General features: G+C 44.1%; 1 protein-coding gene across 2 annotated transcripts in view; it reads right to left on the reverse strand.

Moving 5' to 3' along the window:
• Window positions 1–27,791, reverse strand: part of nck2a (NCK adaptor protein 2a) — a 58,620-nt gene that overhangs the window by 20,298 nt on the left and 10,531 nt on the right. The window contains exons 1-2 of one of the 2 annotated variants that reach the window (XM_071354625.1): window positions 6,744–6,929; window positions 323–567 (exon numbers count right to left, since the gene is read on the reverse strand). In XM_071354625.1, coding sequence (XP_071210726.1) covers window positions 323–551 — 229 coding nt within the window. In that variant the 5' untranslated portion in view covers window positions 552–567; window positions 6,744–6,929. Of the gene's footprint in view, window positions 1–322; window positions 568–6,743; window positions 6,930–27,791 lie in introns of those variants that run through there. The other variant, XM_071354624.1, reaches the window with a different exon arrangement.

The raw sequence follows: 27,791 nt of genomic DNA on the forward strand, positions 1-27,791 counted from the left end.
CAACACACAGAAACTACCACCAACAACACACTGACAAACTACCACCAACAACACACTGACAAACTACCACCAACAACACACTGACAAACTACCACCACCAACACACAGAAACTACCACCACCAACACACAGAAACTACCACCACCAACACACTGACAAACTACCACCACCAACACACTGACAAACTACCACCACCAACACACAGAAACTACCACCAACAACACACAGAAACTACCACCAACAACACACTGACAAACTACCACCACTGTCACCAACAGTTATCGGTTATCGGTGGCTGATAAACCCAGCCCCAACCCTCTTACCCAGTGTGTCTTTGAGGTTCTTGACCAGAGAGGCCTTCTTCACCAGGCTGTTCTTGCGCTCTACATAGTTGGAGGGGACATAGCCGGTCTGGTTTGAGGCGTTCCTCACCCTCCACCACGTCTTGCTGTCGTCCAGCAGAGTAAGCCGATCATTCTTCCGGATGTCAAGTTCCTGGTCCTGCTGGGCCGTGTAGTCCCACTTGGCTACAACTGTCACCTCCTCCGTCATCTTTCATGGAGTCCCCCTGGAAAGAGAGAGAAGAGAGTAAGTTACACATCAACCTCAAATTAGACCTAAGATGAAGAGACATTGTCTGCATGGTAGCCCCCCCCCAAAAAAAAATCTATGATTTAACAATTACGCAAATGAGGTAAATGTGTGAGGGGGAAAAAAAGCAGGAAAGCATCCTAATACATATAATCACACTAATGCAACCCTGCCTCCATTTTACACACCGTAATTATGCCATCAGATATCACTACAACACACCGTAATTATGCCATCAGATATCACTACAACACCATCCAACTATAAAATAAGATAGACTGTGCAACAGTGATGAACTAAAAACCACATATATCAAACAGCAGTCATAAGAGAACTCCTTATTGAAACCAAGCCAGTGTGGTTAGGCTTTCATTAAACTGTGGTTGACCTCTAACAGGAAGCACCTGATAATCTGGATCCTGAAACACCCGTCAGCCAGATCTGAGATCAGATGGCGGAAACATGGCAGATGTATGTGAAGCCAGTTAAACTCCTGGGCCCATTGGTGTTTTTCACATAAAGGAAAAAATGTACTCCCTTCAGAGAGAAAGAGAGCAGAGATCTAACTCAGAAGCTGAGATTGGAGCTCACAGATACTGACTTACGGGATAATGCTTTTTATAAACTGGGTGGTTTGAGCCCTGAATGCTGATTGGCTGACAGCTGGATATCCCACAGGTATGACAAAACATTTATTTTTACTGCTCTAATTACGTTGGTAACCAGTTTATAATAGCAATAAGGCACTTCGGGGGTTTGTGGGATATGGCCAATATACCAAGGGCTGTGTCCAGGCACTCCATGTTGCATTGTGCATATGAACAGTCCTTAGCCATTGTATTTTGGCCATATACCACACCCCCTCGGGCCTTATTGGTTAATTAAACCGCTGACTGTCACTGAATGAAACTCCTGAAGTCAAGCAGTAAAACATCGATGTTGTGGCACCTTCAGTTTGGCCGTGCAACCCTGACAGTCTTTCTGACAGACTAGATGGTTTTAACAAGAGAGTGCTGGCTATACACACACACAGCCCAGCACATTAGTGTGAGAGAGACAGGGAGTATGCATGCTCCAGTTCACCATGCAGGACAGGAATCAGGTGAACAGTCACACACTACTTTACAGCTGAACGTACATGGAAGGGTGTGCATGTATCCGTACATTCAGACATGTATTGTATGCGCGCCTGACTGCCTGCGTGTTGGGGAGTGTTTCTGTGTGTGTGACTGCCTGCGTGTTGGGGAGTGTTTCTGTGTGTGTGACTGCCTGCCTGCGTGTTGAGGAGTGTTTCTGTGTGTGTGACTGCCTGCCTGCGTGTTGGGGAGTGTTTATGTGTGTGTGACTGCCTGCCTGTGTGTTGGGGAGTGTTTCTGTGTGTGTGACTGCCTGCCTGCGTGTTGGGGAGTGTTTCTGTGTGTGTGACTGACTGCCTGCGTGTTGGGGAGTGTTTCTGTGTGTGTGACTGCCTGCCTGCGTGTTGGGGAGTGTTTCTGTGTGTGTGACTGCCTGCCTGCGTGTTGGGGAGTGTTTCTGTGTGTGTGTGTGACTGACTGCCTGCGTGTTGGGGAGTGTTTCTGTGTGTGTGTGTGACTGACTGCCTGCGTGTTGGGGAGTGTTTCTGTGTGTGTGACTGCCTGCCTGCGTGTTGGGGAGTGTTTCTGTGTGTGTGACTGCCTGCCTGCGTGTTGGGGAGTGTTTCTGTGTGTGTGACTGCCTGCCTGCGTGTTGGGGAGTGTTTCTGTGTGTGTGACTGCCTGCCTGCGTGTTGGGGAGTGTTTCTGTGTGTGTGACTGCCTGCCTGCGTGTTGGGGAGTGTTTCTGTGTGTGTGACTGCCTGCCTGCGTGTTGGGGAGTGTTTCTGTGTGTGTGACTGCCTGCCTGCGTGTTGGGGAGTGTTTCTGTGTGTGTGACTGCCTGCCTGCGTGTTGGGGAGTGTTTCTGTGTGTGTGACTGCCTGCCTGCGTGTTGGGGAGTGTTTCTGTGTGTGTGACTGCCTGCCTGCGTGTTGGGGAGTGTTTCTGTGTGTGTGACTGACTGCCTGCGTGTTGAGGAGTGTTTCTGTGTGTGTGACTGCCTGCCTGCGTGTTGGGGAGTGTTTCTGTGTGTGTGACTGCCTGCCTGCGTGCTGGGGAGTGTTTCTGTGTGTGTGACTGCCTGCCTGCGTGTTGGGGAGTGTTTCTGTGTGTGTGACTGCCTGCCTGCGTGTTGGGGAGTGTTTCTGTGTGTGTGACTGCCTGCCTGCGTGTTGGGGAGTGTTTCTGTGTGTGTGACTGCCTGCCTGCGTGTTGGGGAGTGTTTCTAAGTGTGTGACTGCCTGCCTGCGTGTTGGGGAGTGTTTCTGTGTGTGTGACTGCCTGCCTGCGTGTTGGGGAGTGTTTCTGTGTGTGTGACTGCCTGCCTGCGTGTTGGGGAGTGTTTCTGTGTGTGTGACTGCCTGCCTGCGTGTTGGGGAGTGTTTCTGTGTGTGTGACTGCCTGCCTGCGTGTTGGGGAGTGTTTCTGTGTGTGTGACTGCCTGCCTGCGTGTTGGGGAGTGTTTCTGTGTGTGTGTGACTGCCTGCCTGCGTGTTGGGGAGTGTTTCTGTGTGTGTGACTGCCTGCCTGCGTGTTGGGGAGTGTTTCTGTGTGTGTGACTGCCTGCCTGCGTGTTGGGGAGTGTTTCTGTGTGTGTGACTGCCTGCCTGCGTGTTGGGGAGTGTTTCTGTGTGTGTGACTGCCTGCCTGCGTGTTGGGGAGTGTTTCTGTGTGTGTGACTGCCTGCCTGCGTGTTGGGGAGTGTTTCTGTGTGTGTGACTGACTGCCTGCGTGTTGGGGAGTGTTTCTGTGTGTGTGACTGCCTGCCTGCGTGTTGGGGAGTGTTTCTGTGTGTGTGACTGACTGCCTGCGTGTTGGGGAGTGTTTGTGTGTGACTGAGTGCATGAGGTGAACACCATATTAAAAGTCTATATTTATGAACACACCACCATATTAAAAGTCTATATTTATGAACACACCACCATATTAAAAGTCTATATTTATGAACACACCACCATATTAAAAGTCTATATTTATGAACACACCACCATATTAAATGTCTATATTTATGAACACACCACCATATTAAAAGTCTATATTTATGAACAGACCACCATATTAAAAGTCTATATTTATGAACAGACCACCATATTAAAAGACTATATTTATGAACACACCACCATATTAAAAGTCTATATTTATGAACACACCACCATATTAAAAGTCTATATTTATGAACACACCACCATATTAAAAGTCTATATTTATGAACACACCACCATATTAAAAGTCTATATTTATGAACACACCACCATATTAAAAGTCTATATTTATGAACACACCACCATATTAAAAGTCTATATTTATGAACACACCACCATATTAAAAGTCTATATTTATGAACACACCACCATATTAAAAGTCTATATTTATGAACACACCACCATATTAAAAGTCTATATTTATGAACACACCACCATATTAAATGTCTATATTTATGAACACACCACCATATTAAAAGTCTATATTTATGAACACACCACCATATTAAATGTCTATATTTATGAACACACCACCATATTAAATGACTATATTTATGAACACACCACCATATTAAAAGTCTATATTTATGAACACAACACCATATTAAATGACTATATTTATGAGAGCCGGTCAGGTGTGCTCAGTCTATCAGTGTTGTTCCATCAAGCCTTCCCATAACAGCCTAATGAAATTCTCTGGTCCCACATGCCAGTGGAATGAAACATCCCAATTCAGCGTCTATGTTTAGAACGTTCTGCCGGAGCTCAACCAATGCTGCTGGGAAACAACCGGCAAATAAATAACGGAAGCGCCGCCTTGTAAACATGATACGGAGATGATCGCGAAGAGGAAGAGAAGTAATTCACACAATAACACTAATGTTCTACAATAGTCAACCTCGTCTCCAAATGTTATCATTTAAAAAAAAAAGTGAAATACTAAAAAAAACAGTCTACTTTTGATGCATTACATCTTGTAGACCTGGGCTCTCTCAACACCTCTGAATCTAAACCTGGAGGAGCAATAAACAAGTGCCTGACTCAATCAATCACAGTCTCCCTTCTGTTGAAGTCCTGACCTGCAGGTAAATAGTATAGTAACACTATTCTACTGTGAGGAGGTAGTCGTTGTTTAAAAATGCACGTTGCATAGTAATGGCCTGATTACATATTCATGGTGAAAGAGTGCGAGAGCGACAGAGAGCGAGACAGACAACTGCTAAACCCTTGCTGTGTGAAACTTAGCTAATGGCCGGTGGTTAAACATAGGGCTGGCTGGCTGGCTGGCAGGCAGTCAGTCAGTCAAAACACTGGAGTGTTCTAGAGACAGACATCTCGATAAATGGTAAAATACCCCGGCCCACAGGGGGAAAGACACTTGGGATCACACATTTCCTTTCGCATATCGTCTTCGACATTATTCTTTAATGAGAGGGCAATTCACTGATGAAGCTCTGCCACACAGGACCGTATAACTCACAAGAAGCGGAGCCACACGTTTACACCACATAAAAAGATCCCATTAACGCTGGAAAGATTTAGATCTTCAGATATAGCCCACTGTATTTCATAAATGCTGTTTTTTTAAAAAGACAAGATATTAAACTATCCACCACAGGCTCATTTCTTAATGCACCGCCGAGTATATGGATGTTTTAGCACAGTGCCACTCATTTCTAGTACAAGACGCTTTACTGTCCCATTAGTCTCTTCTCACAGTCACTGGAGAGAAAAGACAGACTACTGCCACACAAGCATCTGTGTAGCATCAGAACCATTGTAATATAATGAATGTGCCCCTGCTTGCATGCACTAAAGCTGCCTAACAGGATTCTCCAACAGGCCTGGACACGGTTAGACTTGAAAAGGAGGGGGTAGAGCGGGTAGGAGGTAGAGCGGATAGGAGGAGGTAGAGCGGATAGGAGGAGCAGAGGAGCAGGCCAAATCTTGCCTGTGAGCCTGTCCTTGCCTTGGGAACAATGCAGAAGATTGAGTGAGAGGGGTGAGGTGTTACCAACGTGGCTTACAGAACAGCTGTATACACAGTTACATACACATCTAACCTCGTCCACAGGCTATCATTGGGCAGTAGTGTCTGCTATCGAAATTACACACACAACCAATCCCAAATCAACCCCACACACAAGGATGAGACCGGTAAGAAGAGTATGATAATAACCACCTGTCTCACCTCTGTCTCATCCACCCTCCCTCCCTTCTCTTGTAGTCTGTCTCACCTCTCTCATCCACCCTCCCTCCCCAGTTCATCAGCGTTCTGATAGATGACTCTCGTTCTCCCTCAGAGTGTGATGGCCCCGCTACCTCTGTATCCATGGTGATTATTCAGTCTCCCCCGACGACCGTGCTCATCAGGGAGAGTGATGAGGATGCCACTTATAATAAGATTAACCCTCCTCTCTGGGCGTTCACGCACACGCCGACAGTCTCACTAAACACACACGCCAACAGTCTCACTAAACACACACGCCAACAGTCTCACTAAACACACGCCAAGTCAGCATACACGCATACAGTCTCACTAAACACGCGCCAACAGTCTCACTAAACACACGCCAACAGTCTCTCTAAATACACAGACAGCACACCCCCCAACATTCTCACCCCACACACCCCAACAGTCACCCCAACAGTCTCACTAAACACATGCTACACATTAAAACATACCAGCACTCTCACTTGAGGCTGGGAATTGCCAGGGACCTCACGACACGATATCACTTTGGGGCCGATACGATATGTATCACGATTCTCACAATTCTATATGTATTGCAATTTGATACTGTGATTTTAATGCAATTCGATGTTCCAAACATATTGCTCACCATGTCTGCTGCAGAGACGAGAGAATAATGAGACAAGTTTTGATCAGTCAAGGAAAACATTTTTTTACTCAATATTTAAAAAGAAAAAAATGGAGAACAAGCTATGAAGGAAAAATACTAGCATTCTGGTGCAGGTACAGCCAACTAGCACAAAGATAATATTGCGATTGACAATATAGCATTTTGACCAAAACTGTATAGATCCCCCCCCATTACTACACATACTACTGTGCCCCACACCTATCAGCTTACCTCAGTTCTGTGCTAGATGCGTTAAAGCTCTGACGCACCTCAGTTCTATGCGTTACAGCTCTGACGCACCTCAGTTCTATGCGTTACAGCACTGACGCACCTCAGTTCTGGCCTAGATGTGTTACAGCTGACGTCCGCCCTCCAGGCAAAGCTTTAGTATATAACTACATTTATTTCATTACTCTTTCCCTACAGCCTTCAAGTTCTAGCTGCATTATCATTTATGCCTGCCTGCTATTGTCAGATTGCCTTTAAAGGATAAAATTGGGAAGAAACAGGGAAGACACATGGTTAAAAATAAGGGAGATTAGGAGAAAGAGGGAGACTGCTCCCCCCTGACCCTCCATCCCTCTATTGAGAATTGAAAGACGAAGAGAAGTGACAGAGTGCTGAATTGAACTACTCCAGCACTTCAGTTCTTCACTGACGGGGAGAGAAAAAAAAAACTCCCAGGCCTTTTCATCACAACACAAAGCGATAGTAAAAGAGGATTAAAAAAAAGACAAGACTGGCACAGCTCTCCGCATTTGGCATTCAGGTCAAAAACACAGCCAGAGGAAGAGCCAGGGGAACAACAAACTATTCTGCCCTTTTCCCAACACTTTGATTTGTTTGGTGGTGTTTTCGCTGGGTCATTTCTAAAACTGAGGTAGAGGAAACTGGTTGATCTCCAGCCAGTGACCAGCTCCTAGCACTGAGAACTCAGGGTGGCTGGGGCCTTTGAAGCATCCTGAATGAATACACCGCAGGATAAGGAAACAGCTCCTGGTACTCCTATAGACCCATCGGTTCACTGTGATCTGGAGGGGCCTACTGGCAGCACCCACAACAGACTGCTTTGGCAATGGGTGCTGAAAGCAGGTCAAAGCCCTCGTCATCGTGGCCAAATTCATTGGAACACTGTCAATGTTAATGATGTGTTTTATAGTGAGCCCACTGCCACAGTCATGCCCTACCACTCTGTTCACGCCTGGCCTGAAACACTAAACGGGACACGTGTGTGTGTTTGTGTGTGTGTGTGTGTGTGCACACATCAGGGGTGTGGTATGCAATGCAGTTGGCTAGACCCATCTCTCTCTCTGATGTTGGTGCGTGCTCCTCTTCATTTTGAGCGGAAGAAAATTACTACCATGTTTGATGTCATCAAAGAGGACAGGCTAAACACTGTCAACAGACCCAAGACTTTGATGGCTCAGGGAGGTCCCGAAAGGAAGACATCATGCCGTCCTTTCAAGTGCCTGCTCAAAATAGACCCTGAGGAGTTAGCTTGAGCTACTGACAGAATTCTCAGACCACAGAACGAGGCCCAGGCCTGCAGTTATTCAGCCGGCTACTTCATGGGGATAAAATACAGTAGGAACAGGGACTTATCGAATTAAGCTATTGTAAGTCCTGATCAAAGCTACTGTGATTAAACTATATCGCTGACAAAAGTCTGTACAGCAAAATGGACTGAGAGTATAAGTAAGCGCTAAGACTGAAATAACCATACTCTATGCCAGGTGTTTCTTAATCGTGGTCCTGGGGACAAACATCTGATATCACTAATTAAAGGTTTGATGAGTTGATTAATGGATTCAGGTGGGTAGTGCTATGGAAAAACCGTGCGCCCGTTAGGTCCCCAGGACCAGGATTAAGAACACCTGCTCTACATGTCCTTCTCTTCAGCTCCAGAAAATGACATTTCTACAAAAAAGTTATACACCAAAGCTAAACGACTACATTTTAATGTGCTGTGTAAAACGTTTCTAAAGTATATATAGTTGACTTTGTGACAGCCCTCCACCTCAGTGCTTCAGAAAGCAGGGAGGTCATTATTTTCAGACAGTATCGCTGTCCTCTCCATCATCTTCTCCACTCAGAGAGAAGATTAAGCAGCATCTTGGGTCCACCCAGTCCCAGTCAGCCGCCTTGGACAGCGCTTTCACACGTATGTCCATCTTCACTAAACAAACTGGGAATTCCTCTCTTTCTCCATCCACCCAGTCTTTACTCCATTCACTCCCAAATTTTCAAGCAATTACTCACTTCACTCTGGTTCTGTCATTTCTTTCCCTTCCCCCCCCCCCCCCCCCCCGAGTGGGAGAGACATTGTTTAGCGAGTTTCCATGGTTACGGTTGGCGTGGTGGTCACACACACCCCTACTCACCGGTCAGACTGCAACAAAGCGAGAAAAATGTGTAGTAGAATAAAATGCCTGGACACTCACATAGTACTCAAGATGGAGTTGGCTTGAAATCTGTCTAGATTTAAAATGTTGTCAAGCAATAGGTACAGGCATTGCAGTAAGTGTCCTATTTTATTTTAATGTAGTCCGTCCCACGACCATCTTAACCCCTCCCTCTTCTTGGGCTAACTTACTCAAATTTATTTATATAGCCCTTCTTACATCAGCTGATATCTCAAAGTGCTGTATAGAAACCCAGCCTAAAAACCCCAAACAGCAAGCAATGCAGGTGTAGAAGCACGGTGGCTAGGAAAAACTCCCTAGAAAGGCCGGAACCTGGGAAGAAACCTAGAGAGGAACCAGGCTATGAGGGGTGGCCAGTCCTCTTCTGGCTGTGCCGGGTAGAGATTATAACAGAACATGGCCAAGATGTTCAAATGTTCATAAATGACCAGCATGGTCAAATAATAATCACAGTAGTTGTCGAGGGTGCAACAGGTCAGCACCTCAAGAGTAAAAGTTGGCTTTTCATAGCCGATCATTGAGAGTATCTCTACCGCTCCTGCTGTCTCTAGATGGGACCTTTGACTCGCTCAGGTTCCTACTGTACTACCATTGTTTTGTGACTGGCATGTTTTTTTCTTCCCTTTGTTTATTTCTCACCGCTTCAATGGAAGTGCACCAGACTACAGTGTTAATCACGTATCCTCTATTTTTACCCCAGGAGAGATGACAGCATGGTCCCTTCCTCCATGTTCCTGGGCACACAATACAAAGCATAGAAAACAAGAGCTTTGATCTACAGCTCAGTTTGTTTAGCACCGTCTGGAGGAGTGAGGGTAATGCTGAGGTGAACACGTACGTGTGTGCGTGCGTCACAGTGCCAATGTAAATCAGCCATATGGTCAACCAAAGGGTAAAATACAACACACATGGCTGTGGGCTAAAGCAGTGTACTGAACATCATCATTGATTATTGTACTACACTCTCTCCCCCCAGGCAACTCCAAGACCATCCTCATTCACAATGACTGTACTTCTGCAAACTGTCCTTTATGTTGGTGTCAGTTACAGTACTGGAGAGGGTTCTGTGGCACAACCACCTGGGGCTAACATGGCTCCTGGAGCATCCGCATTGCCTAGCCGGGTGCTAACATGTTTCCTTTGGCGGGCCGGGTTCATGCACGCTGACACGGTTGCCAGTTGTACGGCGTTTCCTCCGACACATTAGTGAGGCTGGCTTCCGGGTTGTGTCAAGAAGCAGTGCGGCTTGGCAGGGTTGTTTCGGAGGACGCATGGCTCGACCGCTGCCTCTCCCAAGTCTGTATGGGAGTTGCAGCGATGGAACCAATTGGATATCACGAAAAAAAAGTGTCAAATATTTTGGGTTCTCCCCAACTCAAATACATCTGCCATTGTGTCACACGAGATGCACATTTCCTTAGGTTACTTAAGGTCATGTGTTTGTGTGTAACTTAAATGGACATCTGAAGTGTAGCAATGGCACACAGACATAAACACACCAGCAATCATAGTGCCTCCCACAAGCAGGGATGATAACTAGTGACGGTCCAAAAAGGTAATACAGTTGCATATAACAACAAGTACATAATACATATTTGAACAATCTCAATACTCAGGAAACATGTTTATGGTATGCTGACATTGCTTAATTCATTACAAGGGTCAAATTTAAATCCACTGAAGTGTAGTGTGGCAGGATTCTCCATGTCTGAAGAGGACCTATTTGTTTGGCAAGACAGCTGGTCATGGCTGCATCTCACTGTAGTAGGCTGTGTTTTCATTATTTGGATCTCCATTCAACGTTTGTTTACTGTTAATGTCACTGGCCTAAGTATAGGATTGTGTCATGCCTTTATCCATCTGATGTTTTGTCTACTAGGTACCGCTGTTTTGTTCTGATGCATTCATTTGTTTGCGTTCGCAGTCGTGTCAGTATTCTAAGCCAAACTGCTATTCAGTGTTTCTGTTTGCATGCATGAATAACTAGGCTACTACTTTTTAATTTTGCATTATTTTGGTAAGACAGCTGCATTCACATAAAAAGGGTAATTCACCTATTACAAACAGCCTGTCTTATAGCTTATATTCATTACCAAAACGGCCTTGATTTAGTGTGTAGGGCACTGTCCATTCTGCTGATACAGCGCAGCAGAGATTCACTTCAAAAGCACTCAATGGTCTCAGTGTCGGCATTTGCATTTTGTGTTATAGCAAAATTCAATATATTTCCAATGCAAGAACTCCCCAAAAATGTGCCCCCTCGCCGATTTCAACTGCCCCCATGGAAACTTTATCCTGGCGCTGGGTCTGGAGAGAAGTGGCTGAGTAGACTAATGGCTGGTTAGGGGATGCGGCTGGCTGCTCACAGCTGTCACACGATATTATTGGAAGCACTGATATGACATCACACTCCCAACTCTGAGATTCTATTTTTAGGATGCGTAGGACGGTCATTAATTTCGATATGAGAAACATACACCATTATTCATTGGCGGGAGATGGTGATGTTAGCTTGCCAGCTTAGATGCTAACGTAGCTAGCTAACATTAATAATTTGCGCTATTGAAACAAATGCAACTATAATTTGTTTCTGATCAACTATAACCGTATAATTATTTCAAAAACAGGTTGCATTCCAAATTTCCCAGTCAGGAACAGTTTGTTGCGTGGAGTGCGTGATGACACAGGATGCCACCTGTTAGATAAAATACGGAACGGTTACGTATTTCACTGAAAGAATAAATGTTTTGTTTGAGATGATAGTTTCCGGATTCGACCATATTAATGACATAAGGCTCGTATTTCTGTGTGTTATTATGTTATAATTAAGTCTATGATTTGATAGAGCAGTCTGACTGAGCGATGGTGGGCACCAGCAGGCTCGTAAGCATTCATTCAAACAGCACTTTCGTGCGTTTTGCCAGCAGCTCTGCTGTTTATGAATTCAAGCCTATCAACTCCCGAGATTAGGCTGGTGTAACCGATGTGAAATGGCTAGCTAGTTAGCGGGGTGCGTGCTATTAGTGTTTCAAACGTCACTCGCTCTGAGACTTGGAGTAGTTGTTCCCCTTGCTCTGCATGGGTAACGCTACTTCGAGGGTGGCTGTTGTCGATGTGTTCCTGGTTCGAGCCCAGGTAGCAGCGAGGAGAGGGATGGAAGCTATACTGTTACACTGGCAATACTAAAGTGCCTATAAGAACATCCAATAGTCAAAGGTATATGAAATACAAATCGTAGAGAGAAATAGACCTATAATAACTACAACTAAAACTTCTTACCTGGGAATATTGAAGACTCATGCTAAAAAGAACCACCAGCTTTCATATATGTTCTCATGTTCTGAGCAAGGAACTTAAACGTTAGCTTTCTTACATGGCACATATTGCACTTTTATGCAATGTTTTTGCATTATTTAAACCAAATTGAACATGTTTCATTATTTATTTGAGGCTAAATTGATTTTATTGATGTATTATATTAAGTTTTTAAAAAGTGTTCATTCAGTATTGCTGTAATTGTCATTATTACAAAAAATATATTTTTTAAATTATATAAAAATCGGCCGATTAAAATCGGTAGCGGCTTTTTTGGTCCCCCAATAACCGGTATCGGCGTTGAAAAATCATAATCGGTCGACCTCTAGTACACACTCAGCACACAGAGGAAATGTGATGCCACTGGTCTGCTGTTACCTGCAGGTTCCCCTCAGCTAACGTTTATCCTCCCATTCACTACAGGTCAGGATGTGTCCTTTTCACAGTGACTGGCTGCTAAAACACCTGTCAAAACAAACACTGATGCATGGATCTCTGGTTTAGCAGTAGAGCTCCTAACTATGTCACTCAACACAAATGACACCCACAATGCCAGGTGAATTGAACACACACTTGTGTATAGAAGGGGGGAAACCATAGTCTGAACCCCAGAATCAATGTGGATTTAAATTTAGCTTCAGATGCAACAAACAAACTCTTGTTCGCTCATCACACAAGCAAACAGAAACTCACAAACCTCCAGGATACTCGTTATTGAACTTCTCCTGTTTCTCTCATTAGTCCCAGTGCTGTGCACACCTGGGAGATCAGTTGCAGAAATGTGTGTGTGGTGATTTTAAGAGGTGGGGGCGGATAGATGGGAGGGTTGAAGAGGTCTCTAGGGCTGGTACTATGATAGGCGAGGGTTGGTATTTGATTAGCATCCCCATTAGCTGTTGCGAAAGCATGACATAATACAGAACAGTAATAGACAAGAACAGAAGTTAATTTGACAAGAACAGCTCAAGGACAGAACTACATCAATTTTTAAAAGGCACACGTAGCCTACATATCAACATATACACACAAACTATCTAGGTCAAATAGGGGAGAGGGGTTGTGCCTTGAGTTGTTGCTTTATCTGTTTTTTTAAAACCAGGTTTGCTGTTCATTTGAGCAATATGAGATGGAAGGGAGTTCCATACAATAACGGCTCTATATAGTACTGTACGCTTTCTTGAATTTGTTCTGGATGTGAGGACTATGAAAAGATTAATGTTTCTTGTAAAAACAAGTGATGCAGCCCTCTCCAACTCTTAGCCAAGAGAGACTGGCATGCATAGTATCTAAATTATCCCTTTGATTACAATGAAGAGCAAGACGTGCCACTGTGTTCTGGGCCGCCTGTAGTTTAACTAGGTCTTTCTTTGCCGCACTCAACTGGACAATAATCAAGATATGACAAAACTAGAGCCTGTCGGACTTGCTTTTGAGTGTGGTGTCAAAAAAGCACAGCCTCACTACTACGGACAGACTTCTCATCTTTACAACCAATGAATCTATATGTTTTGACCATGACAATTTACAATCTAAGGTACCACCAAGTAATTTAGTTTCAACTTGTTCTGCCACACCATTCATTACCAGATTCAGCTGAGGTCTAGAACTTATGGAACGATTTGTTCCAAATACAATGCTCTTAGTTTTAGAGATCAGTTTATTATTATTCCAGGACCAGTTTATTATTGGTGACGCATTCCAAAACAGACTGCAACTATTTGTTAAGGGTTTCAGTGACTTCATTAGCTGTGGTTACTGATGGGTATATGGTTGAATCATCAGCGTACATGGACACATGCTTTGTTAAATGCCAGTTGCAAGTCATTGGTAAAAATAGAAAAGAGTAGAGGGCCGAGAGAGCTGCCCTGTGGTACACCACACACTTTATGTTTGACATTAGAGAAGCTTCTATTAAAGAAAACCCTCAGTTCTATTAGATAGATCTCTCCCATATTGTTGATTCAGAGCTGTTGAAAACAGAGAACACGAGTTCTCTCAACAACAGGTTATGGTCAATAATATCAGAGGCTGCACTGAAATCTAACAGTATAGCTCCCACAATCTTTCAACCAATCATCAGTAATGTGTCAGTGCAGTACATGTTGAGTGCCCCTCTCTGTAAGCATGCTGAAAGTCTTAAAAACATAATTTTTTTCAGAGACAGCATTGTATGTGGTCCCCCCAAAAAAATCCAAAAGTTTGCGAGCTGATAGGTCTGCTGTTAGAACCAGTAAAGGCCACTTCCCCACTCTTTTGTAGTGGAATGACTTTGGCTTCCTCCATGCCTGAGGACCAAGACTTTCTGCTAGGCTCAGATTAAAGATATGACTAATTGGTAGCTGACTATATAGCTACTCCTTTCTCAGTAGCTTTCCATTTAAGTTGTCAACGCCAGGAGGTTTGTCATAACATAGCGCAAATAATTTTTCCACCTCTCCCACACTAACTTTACAAAATTCTAACTTGCAATGCTTATCTTTCATTTTTTATACACACGAATACAATGGCTCACTGTTAATTTCCCCAAATAAGTAATCATTAAAATGTTTGTGATGAATAAGCCACCTGATTCAATGAAAGATGGAGTTGAATTTGTCTTTCTACTGATAACTTCATTAAAAGTATTCCAAAGTTGTTTTCCATCACTCTTTATATTATTGATCTTCGCTTCAAAACAGTTTATTCTTTTTGAGTTTAGTCATAATTTCTCAATTTACAGTAAGATGTGCAGTCAGACTTATTAGCCACTCCTTACACCCCCCTCCATCTCTTTCAACCATACTGTTTCTCAATTTCTCATCAACCCATGGGGAATTAAAAGTTCTAAATCAAAATCGGTCAAACACACATTATTGCTGGTGTAGCGAAATGGAATAAGAAACAAATATTAGGACGAGCAACATCAGAGTGGCATTGACTAAAATACGGTAGATACATATGAGATGAGTAAAGCAGTATGTATGTAAACATTATTAAAGTGACTCATGTTGAATTATTAAAGTGGCTAGTGAATGGGTCCGTGACATGAATGGGGCCATGTATCGTGAGATTGAGTGAAAACCTCCTTCCATCAGCAAGGGCATTGAAGATGAAACGTGGCTGGGTCTTTCAGCATGACAATGATCCCAAACACACCGCCCGGGCAACGAAGGAGTGACTTCGTAAGAAGCATTTCAAGGTCCTGGAGTGGCCTAGCCAGTCTCCAGATCTCAACCCCATAGAAAATCTTTGGAGGGAGTTGAAAGTCCGTGTTGCCCAGCAACAGCCCCAAAACATCACTGCTCTAGAGGAGATCTGCATGGAGGAATGGGCCAAAATACCAGCAACAGTGTATGAAAACCTTGTGAAGACTTACAGAAAACGTTTGACCTCTGTCATTGCCAACAAAGGGTATATAACAAAGTATTGAAATAAACTTTTGTTATTGACCAAATACTTATTTTCCACCATAATTTGCAAATAAATTCATTACAAATCCTACAATGTGATTTTCTGTATTTTTTCCCCTCATTTTGTCTGTCATAGTTGAAGTGTACCTATGATGAAAATTACAGGCCTCTCATCTTTTTAAGTGGGAGAACTTGCACAATTGGTGGCTGACTAAATACTTTTTTGCCCCACTGTACATACAGTTGAAGTTGGAAGTTTACATACACCTTTACCAAATACATTTAAGTGTCAGTGTCACAATTCCTGAAACTTAATCCTGGTAAAAATGCCCTGTTTTAGGTCAGTTAGGATCACCACTTTATTTTAAGAATGTAAAATGTCAGAATAATAATAGTAGAGAGAATGATTTATTTCAGCTTTTATTTCTTTCATCACATTCCCAGTGGGTCAGAAGTTTACATACACTCAATTCAAATTTGGTAGCATTGCCTTTAAATTGTTTAACTTGGGTCAAACATGTCAGGTAGCCTTCCACAAGATTCCACAATAAGTCGGATGAATTTTGGCCCATTCCTCCTGACAGAGCTGGTGTAACTGAGTCAGGTTGTTAGGCCTCCTTGCTCACACACGCTTTTTAAGTTCTGCCCACAGATTTTCTATAGGATTGAGATCAGGGCATTGTGATGGCCATTACAATACCTTGACTTTGTTGTCCTTAAGCCATTTTGCCACAACTTTGGAAGTATGCTTGGGGTCATTGTCCATTTGGAAGACCCATTTGCAACCAAGCTTTAACTTCCTGACTGATGTCTTGAGATGTTGCTTCAATATATCCACAATTTTCCTTTTTCATGATGTCATCTATTTTGTGAAGTGCACTAGTCCCTCCTGCAGCAAAGCACCCCCACAACATGATGATGCTACCCCCGTGCTTCACAGTTGGGATGGTGTTCTTCGGCTTGCAAGCCTCCCCCTTGTTCCTCCAAACATAGCAATGGTCATTATGGCCAAACAGCTCTATTTTTGTTTCATCAGACCAGAGGAAATTTCTCCAAAAAGTACGATCTTTGTCCCCATGTGCAGTTGCAAACCTTAGTCTGTCTTTTTTTAATGGTGGTTTTAGAGCAGTGACTTCTTTGCTCAGATGGCCTTTCAGGTTATGTTGATATAGGACTCGTTTTACTGTGGAATTAGATACTTCTGTACCGGTTTCCTCCAGCATCTTCACAAGGTCCTTTGCTGTTGTTCTTGGATTGATTTGCACTTTTCGCACCAAAATACTTCATCTCTAGGAGACAGAACGCATCTCCTTCCTGAGCGGTATGACGGATACCTGGTCCCATGGTGTTTATACTTACGTACTATTGTTTGTACAGATGAACGTGGTACCTTCAGGCATTTGGAAATTGCTCCCAAGGATGAACCAGACTTGCGGAGGTCTAGAATCTTTTTTCTGAGATTTTCCATGATGTCAAGCAAAGAGGCACTGAGTTTGAAGGTAGGCCTTGAAATACATCCACAGGTACACCTCCAATTGACTCAAATGATGTAAATTAGCCTATCAGAAGCTTCTAAAGCAATGACATCATTTTCTAGAATTTAAGCTTTTTAAAGCCACAGTCAACTTAGCGTATGTAAACATCTGACCCACTGGAATTGTGATACAGTGAATTATAAGTGAAATAATCTGTCTGTAAACAATTGTTGGAAAAATTACTTGCGTCATGCACAAAGTAGATGTCCTAGCAGTCTTGCCAAAACCTTAGTTTGTTAACCTCACTAGGGTATGTGGGACGGTAGCGTCCCACCTCGTCAACAGCCAGTGAAACTGCAGGGTGCCAAATTCAAAACAACATAAATCCCATAATTTAAATTCAAACATAAAAGTATTTTACACCATTTTAAAGATACACTTGTTGTAAATCCAACCAAAGTGTCCGATTTCAAAAAAAATTTAGACGAAAGCACACCAAATGATTATGTTAGAGCCAAGTCACAGAAAAAGACAGCCATTTTTCCAGCCAAAGAGAGGACTAACAAAAAGCAGAAATAGAGATAAAATGAATCACTAACCTTTGATGATCTTCAGATGACACTCATAGGACTTCATGTTACACAATACATGTATGTTTTGTTCGGTAAAGTTCATATTTATATCCAAAATCTGAGTTTAGGTGGGACGCTACTGTCTCACTTGGCGAAAATGCAGAGCGCCAAATTCAAATTAATTACTATAAAAATATAACTTTTATTAAATCACACATGAAAGATACCAAATTAAAGCTACACTGGTTGTGAATCCAGACAACATGTCAATTCAAATAGGCTTTTCGGCAAAAGCAAACGATGCTATTATCTGAGGATAGCACCATTGTAAACAAAGAGAGAGAAGCATATTTCAACCCTGCAGGCGCGACACAAAACGCAGAAATAAAAATATAATTCATGCCTTACCTTTGACGAGCTTCTGTTGTTGGCACTCCAATATGTCCCATAAACATCACATATGGTCCTTTTGTTCGATTAATTCCGTCAATATATATATCCAAAATGTCCATTTATTTAGCACGTTTGATCCAGAAAAACACCGGTTCCAAATTGTGAAACGTGACTGCAAAATATCTCATAGGTTACCTGTAAACTTTGTCAAAACTACTTTTGTAATACAACTTTAGGTATTTTTTTACGTAAATAATCGATCAAATTAACGACGGGATGATCTGTGTTCAATACAGGATTAAAACCAACTGTAGCTAGTTTTTTGGTCATGCGCTTCTAACAAACAGGACACTTCGAGTGACCCTCCTTCAAGATGGCCATACTTCTTCATTACACAAAGGAATAACCTCAACCAATTTCTAAAGACTGTTGACATCCAGTGGAAGCGGTAGGAACTGCAAGAAGGTCCCTTAGAAATCTGGTTTCCCAATGAAAACTCATTGAAAAGAGAGTGACCTCAAAAAAAGAAAATAATCTAAATGGTTTGCCCTCTGGGTTTCGCCTGCTAAATAAGATCTGTTATACTCACAGTATTGATTCAAACAGTTTTAGAAACTTCAGAGTGTTTTCTATCCAAATATAATTATACTAATATATGCATATCTTCTGGGGATGAGTAGCTGGCAGTTTAATTTGGGCATGCTTTTCATCCAAAATTCCAAATGTTGCCCCCTACCCAAGAGAAGTTAACAAGAAATTTGTGGAGTGGTTGAAAAACGAGTTTTAATGACTCCAGCCTAAGTGTATGTAAACTTCTGACTTCAACTGTAGGTATTCAGACCTTTTACTCAGAACTTTTCACCTTTGGCAGCGATTACAGCTTAACATTTTCTTGGTATGACGGTATGGAGCTTGGCACACCTGTATTTGGGGAGTTTCCTCCCATTCTTCTCTGCAGATCCTCTCAAGCTCTGTCAGGTTGGATGGGGAGCACAGACATTTTCAGGTCTTTCCAGAGTTGTTTTATTGTGTTCAAGTCTGGGATCTGGCTGGGACACTCAAGGACATTGAGGCTTGTCCAAAAGCCACTCATGCATTGTCTTGGCTGTTTGTTTAGGGTCGTTGTAATTTTGGAAGGTGAACCTTACCCCCAGTCTGAGGTCCTGAGTGCTCCGGAGCAGGTATTCATCAAAATATCTGTACTTTGCTCTGTTCATCTTTGCCTCAATCCTGACTAGTCTCCCATTGGGTGCTGTAGGTGTCCTGGAGGGCAGGCAGTGTGCCCCCGGTGATGCGTTGGGCAGACCGCACCACCCTCTGGAGAGCCCTGCGGTTGCGGGCGTTGCAGTACCAGACAGTAGTGCAGTTGCTGTAGCAGGTGGTGATCGAGCCCGACAGGATGCTCTCAATTGTGCATCTCTAAAAGTTTGTGAGGGTCTTGCGGGCCAAGCCAAATTTCTTCAGCTTCCTGAGGTTGAAGACCACACTGTCTGTGTGGGTGGACCATTTCAGATCGTCAGTGATGTGTACGCCAAGGAACTTGAAGCTTCCCTACTTCTCCACGGTGGTCCCGTAAATATGGATAAGGGTGTGCCCCCTCTGTTGTTTCCTGAAGTCTACAATCAGCTCCTACGTTTTATTGACGATGAGAGGGGTGTTACTTTCCTGGCACCACTCCGCCAGTGCCCTCACCTCCTCCCTGTAGGCTCTCTCGTAATTGTTGTTAATCAGGCCTGCTACTCATCTGTCAACTGTAAACTTGATGATTGAGTTGGAGGCGTGCATGGCCACGCAGTCATGGGTGAACAGGGAGTATAGGAGAGGGCTGAGCACGCACCCTTGTGGAGCCCCTGTGTTGAGGACCAGCGAAGAGTAGTTGTTTCCTACCTCCACCACATGGGGGTGGCCCATCAGGAAGTCCAGGACCCAGTTGCACAGGGCAGGGTTTAGACCCAGGGCCCCAGCTTAATGATGAGCTTGGAGGGTACTATGATGTTGAAGGCTGAGCTATAGTTAATGAACAGAATTCTTACATAGGTATTCCTATTGTCCAGATGGGATAGGGCAGTGTGATGGCATCGTCTGTGGATCTATTATGGCGGTAAGCAAATTGAAGTGGGTCTAGGGCGGTCAGTAAGGTAGAGGTGATACGATCCTTAATCTAGTCTCTCAAAGCACTTCATGCTGACAGAAGTGGGTGCTATGGGGCGACAGTCAGTTGAACAGTGTCAGGAGTTTGTTCTGACCAAGAAAATGTCAGGCTTAGTCAGTTGAACAAGTACATGTTTATCAATAATTGGAAGAAGCAATTTCATAGCATCTGTATGCTCCTTATTAATCACATCAGACCAACAAATGTTATCATCATCCACATAGGAGTCACAGCAAAATCTTTTGTATGATCTCTTATACACTATTTTAGGCCCGGCTTTCGGAACTTTGGCTTTCCTGGATATAGCCACTATAGTGATCACAGCATTCAATGGGTACAGATACAGCTTTAGAACCAAGTTCTATAGTATTAGTAAAAATGTGTATACATGTGGATGATCTTATTCCTGTAGTGTTTGTAAACACGCTGGTAAATTGATTAATAACCTGATCCAGATTAAAGGCACTGGTTCCAGTGAGAAGCTTCCTTTTGAGTGCACAGCTTGATGAAAACCAGTCAATATTCAGGTCCCCAAGAAAGTAGACCTCTGTTTACGTCACATACACTGTCAAGCATTTCGTACATTATTTAGATACTGACGGTTAGCACTTGGTGGCCAATAGCAACACCCAAAAAGAAAAGGCTTTAGCTGTGCCAAGTGAACCTGCAACCACAACACTTCAATAACACTCGAAATAAGATATTCTCTAAGCATTACAGGGATATGGCTCTGAATAGATACAGCAACAACTCCCCTATAAGCATTCCTGTCTCTTCTATAGATGTTATGTCCTTGTATTGCTACTTCTGTAACATCAAATGAATTATTTAAGTGGGTCTCTGGGGCTGGTACTATGACAGGAGAGGGTTGAAGACGTCTCTGGGACTGGTACTATGACAGGAGAGGATTGAAGACGTCTCTGGGACTGGTACTATGACAGGAGAGGGTTGAAGACGTCTCTGGGGCTGGTACTATGACCGGAGAGGGTTGAAGACGTCTCTGGGACTGGTACTATGACAGGAGAGGGTTGAAGACGTCTCTGGGGCTGGTACTATGACAGGAGAGGATTGAAGACGTCTCTGGGGCTGGTACTATGACAGGAGAGGATTGAAGACGTCTCTGGGACTGGTACTATGACAGGAGAGGATTGAAGACGTCTCTGGGGCTGGTACTATGACAGGAGAGGATTGAAGACGTCTCTGGGGCTGGTACTATGACAGGAGAGGCTGAAGACGTCTCTGGGGCTGGTACTATGACAGGAGAGGATTGAAGACGTCTCTGGGACTGGTACTATGACAAGAGAGGATTGAAGACGTCTCTGGGGCTGGTACTATGACAGGAGAGGATTGAAGACGTCTCTGGGACTGGTACTATGACAGGAGAGGATTGAAGACGTCTCTGGGGCTGGTACTATGACCGGAGAGGGTTGAAGACGTCTCTGGGACTGGTACTATGACAGGAGAGGGTTGAAGACGTCTCTGGGACTGGTACTATGACAGGAGAGGATTGAAGACGTCTCTGGGGCTGGTACTATGACCGGAGAGGGTTGAAGACGTCTCTGGGACTGGTACTATGACAGGAGAGGATTGAAGACGTCTCTGGGACTGGTACTATGACAGGAGAGGATTGAAGACATCTCTGGGGCTGGTACTATGACAGGAGAGGGTTGAAGACGTCTCTGGGGCTGGTACTATGACAGGAGAGGGTTGAAGACGTCTCTGGGGCTGGTACTATGACAGGAGAGGGTTGAAGACGTCTCTGGGGCTGGTACTATGACAGGAGAGGGTTGAAGACGTCTCTGGGGCTGGTACTATGACAGGAGAGGGTTGAAGACGTCTCTGGGACTGGTACTATGACCGGAGAGGGTTGAAGACGTCTCTGGGGCTGGTACTATGACAGGAGAGGGTTGAAGACGTCTCTGGGACTGGTACTATGACAGGAGAGGGTTGAAGACGTCTCTGGGGCTGGTACTATGACAGGAGAGGGTTGAAGACGTCTCTGGGGCTGGTACTATGACAGGAGAGGGTTGAAGACGTCTCTGGGGCTGGTACTATGACCGGAGAGGGTTGAAGACGTCTCTGGGACTGGTACTATGACAGGAGAGGGTTGAAGACGTCTCTGGGACTGGTACTATGACAGGAGAGGGTTGAAGACGTCTCTGGGGCTGGTACTATGATGGGTTCAAACATTGGACAACGTTGCCCATGTACATTCATGTAATTCTGTTAATGTAGATGTGTAATTATACATGCATGACCATATGTGTGTAATCCCTCCAAGGCAATGGAAGGCAGGCATGGTATTTTCTTAATGAGCTACCCTGGAAAGAAGCATGCCTATTCTCTACTACATAAACTATATTGTGAGTGAGAGTGAGGAGAGAGGAGAGCTTTGCCTACACAGACATGGTGTTGTGCAGTCACCGTGGGCATCATTAGGTGTGGAGTCAAGAACCAGAGCATAACATGTGGATGAGATTCTCTTGGCTGTGTCTCTCAGGCTGGCTTCAGGGAATTCAGATTAGCATGTGTAACGGAGCCGATCTCTGTACGTCTGACAAGCCAAGGCATTCATGAGTCCTGGCACCTGTACTTCAAGGTCTCAGGAAGTAGACATCACTGCTTAATGCTAACTTAACCAAAATCGCTACATATGCAAATAAGAGACTACATAATGTTAAGTAAAAATTGTCTCTTGTTCTCTCTTACTCTGCCCCTTTTCTTTCTCCAGTAATGTAAAGTGCTGTTGACTCTTTCAGCGTGTGCTTAACCTTCTCTTTGTACCTCCTGCTCTTCTCTCCTCCACAGCTGCTCTGAATAGCTGAATTATTCTCTTTGATGAAGAGCAACCCAATGGCACCAAAGTGACAGTACAGGGAGAAAGAGAGAATGTGAAGAGAGAACTATTTGGAGTGAAGAAAGTGGGTTTACGTCATTACACTACCATACCCACCTGCTGGTCTTTGGCATGCCACAAGACAGCTTATTATTTTTCTCTCTCTCTCTCCCCCTCTACACACACACAGAGAGATAGTCAGTGTGGCTGCCATGGCCTTTGGCCTGGTGTGCTGCAGGTATATGCTGGGGGTGAGTCACTTCTCTCCTGCTTGCCTTGCCCAAGCGTGCATGTTATATAAGCCCTGCTCTGACGTCGTGACAATGCTCCCAGCCCCAGGAAGTAAGGTTGACGCACAATCAGAGGAGAGAAACGGAAGCAGCCTGTGTGAAGAGGATCATCTCTGGCCCAAGACTAACAATCACACTGTCACGACCGGCTGACACAGCATTAACCAGTGTGTGCTGTGCGTGTGTGTGAGCCTGACATTTTCTTGGTCAAGACAAAACTCCTGACACTACCAACTATGACACATTGTCACACACCAACACCAAATATAATAGATGTTCTTTTAGAAAATGGAAGCCAAAACAACCCATTGCTACGCAACAGAAGTGTTTCTATTTTCCCAAACAGGCAGAATTCTGATGTCACTCCTTCCAAAACAAAACACCAACATTCAACAGGCATCTGCTTGTGCGTGGCCATGTATTTGCTTGGCCCTGGTAATCTCGTTAGGACCCCAGTCACTCTTAAGCCATCTATCTCATAAATAAATAAAACAGTTTCATAGTGCACCCTCAGTGTGTGTGTGTGTGTGTGTGTGTGTGTGTGTGAATTAACACTGCGGCACACTGCAGCTTGTCAGGCTATTGGTGCGTACTAATAGAGGGGAGAAGGGGTGAGAAGGGGTTCTTTGACACTAACCCATTGAGACCAATCCAGAGGAAATGTGATACGTGATAAATCAGTAACTGCTTTAATCAATGGCACACTATGAACTCGGATGATGAACAATCACACACAGAAGGCATATTATATTAATTGATTGACAGGTGATGTTAAATAGCACATCACAGCTCGAGGTTTCCTCTAGCTAGAGCGATGCCGAGATGGGTGATTGGGTAGTTCAGTCAGAACTTCTCAGTGGCCTGAGAGACACATTCTAATCTGTTAAAAGCACAGTCCTAACTGGTGGAAATCTCTAGGGGCTCTATTGATATTATAAAGTACTATTTTAAAACTGTCACCTAGTGCTATAGGGTAGTTCTACCAGTCTTACCAGCGAAAAAATCAGGGATAGGTTACGATATAGCAGCAACCTCCGACCCTGAGAGCTGTGTCACCATCAGGGCTATGGGAGCCATGCATGGACAGGGGGACAGAGGATCACATCTTACACAGTAATGGGGAAGTAGTTGATTCTCTCTCTCCATACCGGCAAAAAATGACCGCGGCAGCTTTCCAATCTTTAGGGATCTCAGACGATACGAAAGGTTGAACAGGCTAGTAATAGGGGTTGCAACAATTGCGGCGGATCATTTTAGAAAGAGAGGGTTCAGATTGATTTGTAGGGGTCCAGATTTTGCAGCTCTTTCAGAACATTGGCTATATGGATTTGGGTGAAGGAGAAATGGGGGAGGCTTGGGCAAGTTGCTGTGGGGGGTGCAGGGCTGTTAACCGGGGTAGGGGTAGCTAGGTGGAAAGCATGGTCAGCCGTAGAAAAATACTTATTGAAATGGTCAATTATCGTGGATTTATCAGTGGTGACAGTGTTTCCTAGCCACAGTGCAGTGGGCAGCTGGGAGGAGGTGCTCTTATTCTCCATGGACTTTACAGTGTCCCAGAACTTTTTGGAGTTTGTGCTACAGGATGCAAATTTCTGTTTGAAAAAGCTAGCCTTTGCTTTTCTAACTACCTGTGTATATTGGTTCCTAACTTCCCTGAAAAGTTGCATATCGCAGGGGCTATTCGATGCTAATGAAGTACGCCATCTGAAGTACGCCATAGGTTTTTGTGCTTTGCAAGTGTGCATTTGATTTGCTAATTAAGTAGCTAGTTAACCACATAGCTAGATGACTAACTTCTTCCAAAATCAATCTTCTCTTGGTAACATCAGAGAAGACCCTCCTGGATCAAGAGTCTTGCTGTCTAATATTTGTTTAGTGTGTACAGCAAACTGAGTCGCATTTTTTTTACTTGTATAACTTTATGAGTTGGGATGTCTGTCCTGCAAATAGTTTAGGTCAGAGACTGTATAAAATGTTCACAATGCACTCATTAGGATTCTATATGGGATTTATATGTGCTTGTTAGCATTGCTAACTTTCGGATTACATAGACTCACTGGGGTTTGAAAATAATCCCCCCTTGTATTCAGAGCCGGTATTACCGTATATCCCGGTATGACAATCTAGATACCGCCCAAACCTACTTCTCTCTCCCATCCCCCTCTCTCCACAATGGCAGTCCAGCGCCATGAGGGTTTAACCTCTCCTCAGAACACCCTGGCGATCTGGGTTGTTATCTGAACATGACTGAAGCCAGGAGGCAGAGAGGGAATCACGGCTTCATGCTACTGCTGGCAACACGCCTGCTCTCTGTGACTGGCTGCTTTAATCTTGCACTAACATATGACTGCTGCGCCTGCCGCCTCTGGGGGCGTTACACTGGTACCCCAAGTTGACAGGAACTTTGACAACTTTCACAAAACGGAAGTGTCAATGAGTTGTCAGCGAGAGTGCACAAGTAGTAGGGAATTAAATGATGCCTTTGGATTTAATTTTCAACTCACATACAGGCTACACCTAGGGCAGCAGGCAAACACAGAGAATCCCACCACCCACTGTATTTCCAGTGACCAGATAGCAAGCTAAGGGAATTCAAACCTTGATGCGGTGACATTACCGAACTGCTTCTGTCAGATGTGTGTTTTTGTTTCAGACGAGGTCATGAACTGAGGTCTGTACCGCTCTCGTTCTCTCACTCAGGGGGGTGTTGGGTTTCACCCCTCGCCCCAAAGTGCCAATTTTCACCAGGGTAATTTGAAGCCAGCCATGCAGACTGGGAGATGGCGTGGGAGTGCCATCCACCCTTAATTACTCTTTAACGAGCACTTCTGAGGGTTCTTTTGTCTGTCTGGGGGAAGAGGGTGAGGTGAGGAAGGGGAGAAAGAGGGAGAGTGGCAGTGGTGTGAACTCATAGTCCCAACAGAAATCCTGCCCCCTGGTCCCAGCCCCCCTTGGTCCCAGCCCTGTGGAGTGTCTCTAAAGCTATACACTGGAGCTGTATTTCATGTTTTCATGATGAACCGAGTTAACTGATTGGATGGGAGTCACTGAAACATACTCCCTTCTCTTTCCCACGTCCTCCATCTCCCCCAGCATCCAGGGGAAAGGTGGGTATTTTAAAGGGCCTGTTTTAAGGGCCTTACGGAACCATATGGGGCTGGGGTCAGGGCTTGTGGACAGGGAGTGGATGGGCTATGAAAGAGACATACTAGTGTCATCTCCCCCTCCCCTCTATCTGTCCCCCTCTCTGTCCGTATCTGCAGCCCAGAACAGGATTAGGCTGGGTGCCCAGTGGTGACACAAGTCCGTTGGAGCTGAGCTGACAGACTGTTGGTTCAGTTGTTGGATGCAAGCGGAGTGAGGACCTGAGAGAGAGGGAAGGGAGGATCGGAGTGGGAGCGTTGAGACAGAAGTGAGATAAACAGCTTAAAATGAGTGAGAAGGAGAAAGAGAGTGAGTGAGGAAAAGTGGGAGAGCTGGTACACTGTGTAATGAAATGAAGAAAGAAAAGGCTGTAAAACAATCACTGATGAGAGAGGGCAGAAATAGAAGGTTCAGTCAGAGGACAAAGTCTCCTTGGACTGTCCATGTCGGATAACTCTTAACTTAAAGAGCGCCAAGTTGGAAGGGACGTTTCTGATGATCATGTACTGTGTGCCTATAATGACATACATCTCTTCAACATTTGCTCTCACTATGTTATAAGTAGGATTGCAATGTGTATGCAGATATATGGCATACAGAAAGAGACACACATGTCATGTCTATTCTCATCGATACGATTTCCTACGGAGCATTGACAGTATCATTTAAAACAGATTCACATTCAAGTCAACATTCTCTGATGTGTGAACCTCCAACCATCTTTGTGGTACCATTTTAAATGTCAGTTTTATTCCCATTTTAGCACTTACCAGCCAAAACTTGACACCCACCCTGTATTCAAGAGAAAGTTGTCTCAACCAATGGCGGTCACACCTCAGATGATGTAAAATAGTGTCTAAGGTACAACATATGCATTGACGTTTAAGATAAAACAATTAGTTTCTTTTTTTTCTATTAACTTTTATTTTTTATTGTTTGACAAGCCTGTTTGTACGCTTTTAAATTATATCAATCTCAACTGTTTATAATTTCCAGTGATAAAGACATGAAAGTCTCATGGTATGGTGGGTTATGCTAAATAGGTCCCCTTTGAGCACATTTATCTATTGAATGTTTTGGTATTCAGGTCCAAAAAAAGTCACTTTCTGAGCACTTCTACAACAGGCAAATACGTATGGAAGGTTTTGTTCAAATCGAAAAGGGGTGCCGTCAAAAAGTGATTGAATTCAAATGAATTTACCCTGTAACTGCTGCCACGATTAACAGCTGCCCTGTTCCTGATTACAACATGATTAGAGGGAGAATAACAATGAGCTAACCTTTGGACCT

This window comes from Salvelinus alpinus, chromosome 20 (assembly GCF_045679555.1).
Source record: "Salvelinus alpinus chromosome 20, SLU_Salpinus.1, whole genome shotgun sequence".
Classification (NCBI taxonomy): Eukaryota; Metazoa; Chordata; class Actinopteri; order Salmoniformes; family Salmonidae; genus Salvelinus; species Salvelinus alpinus.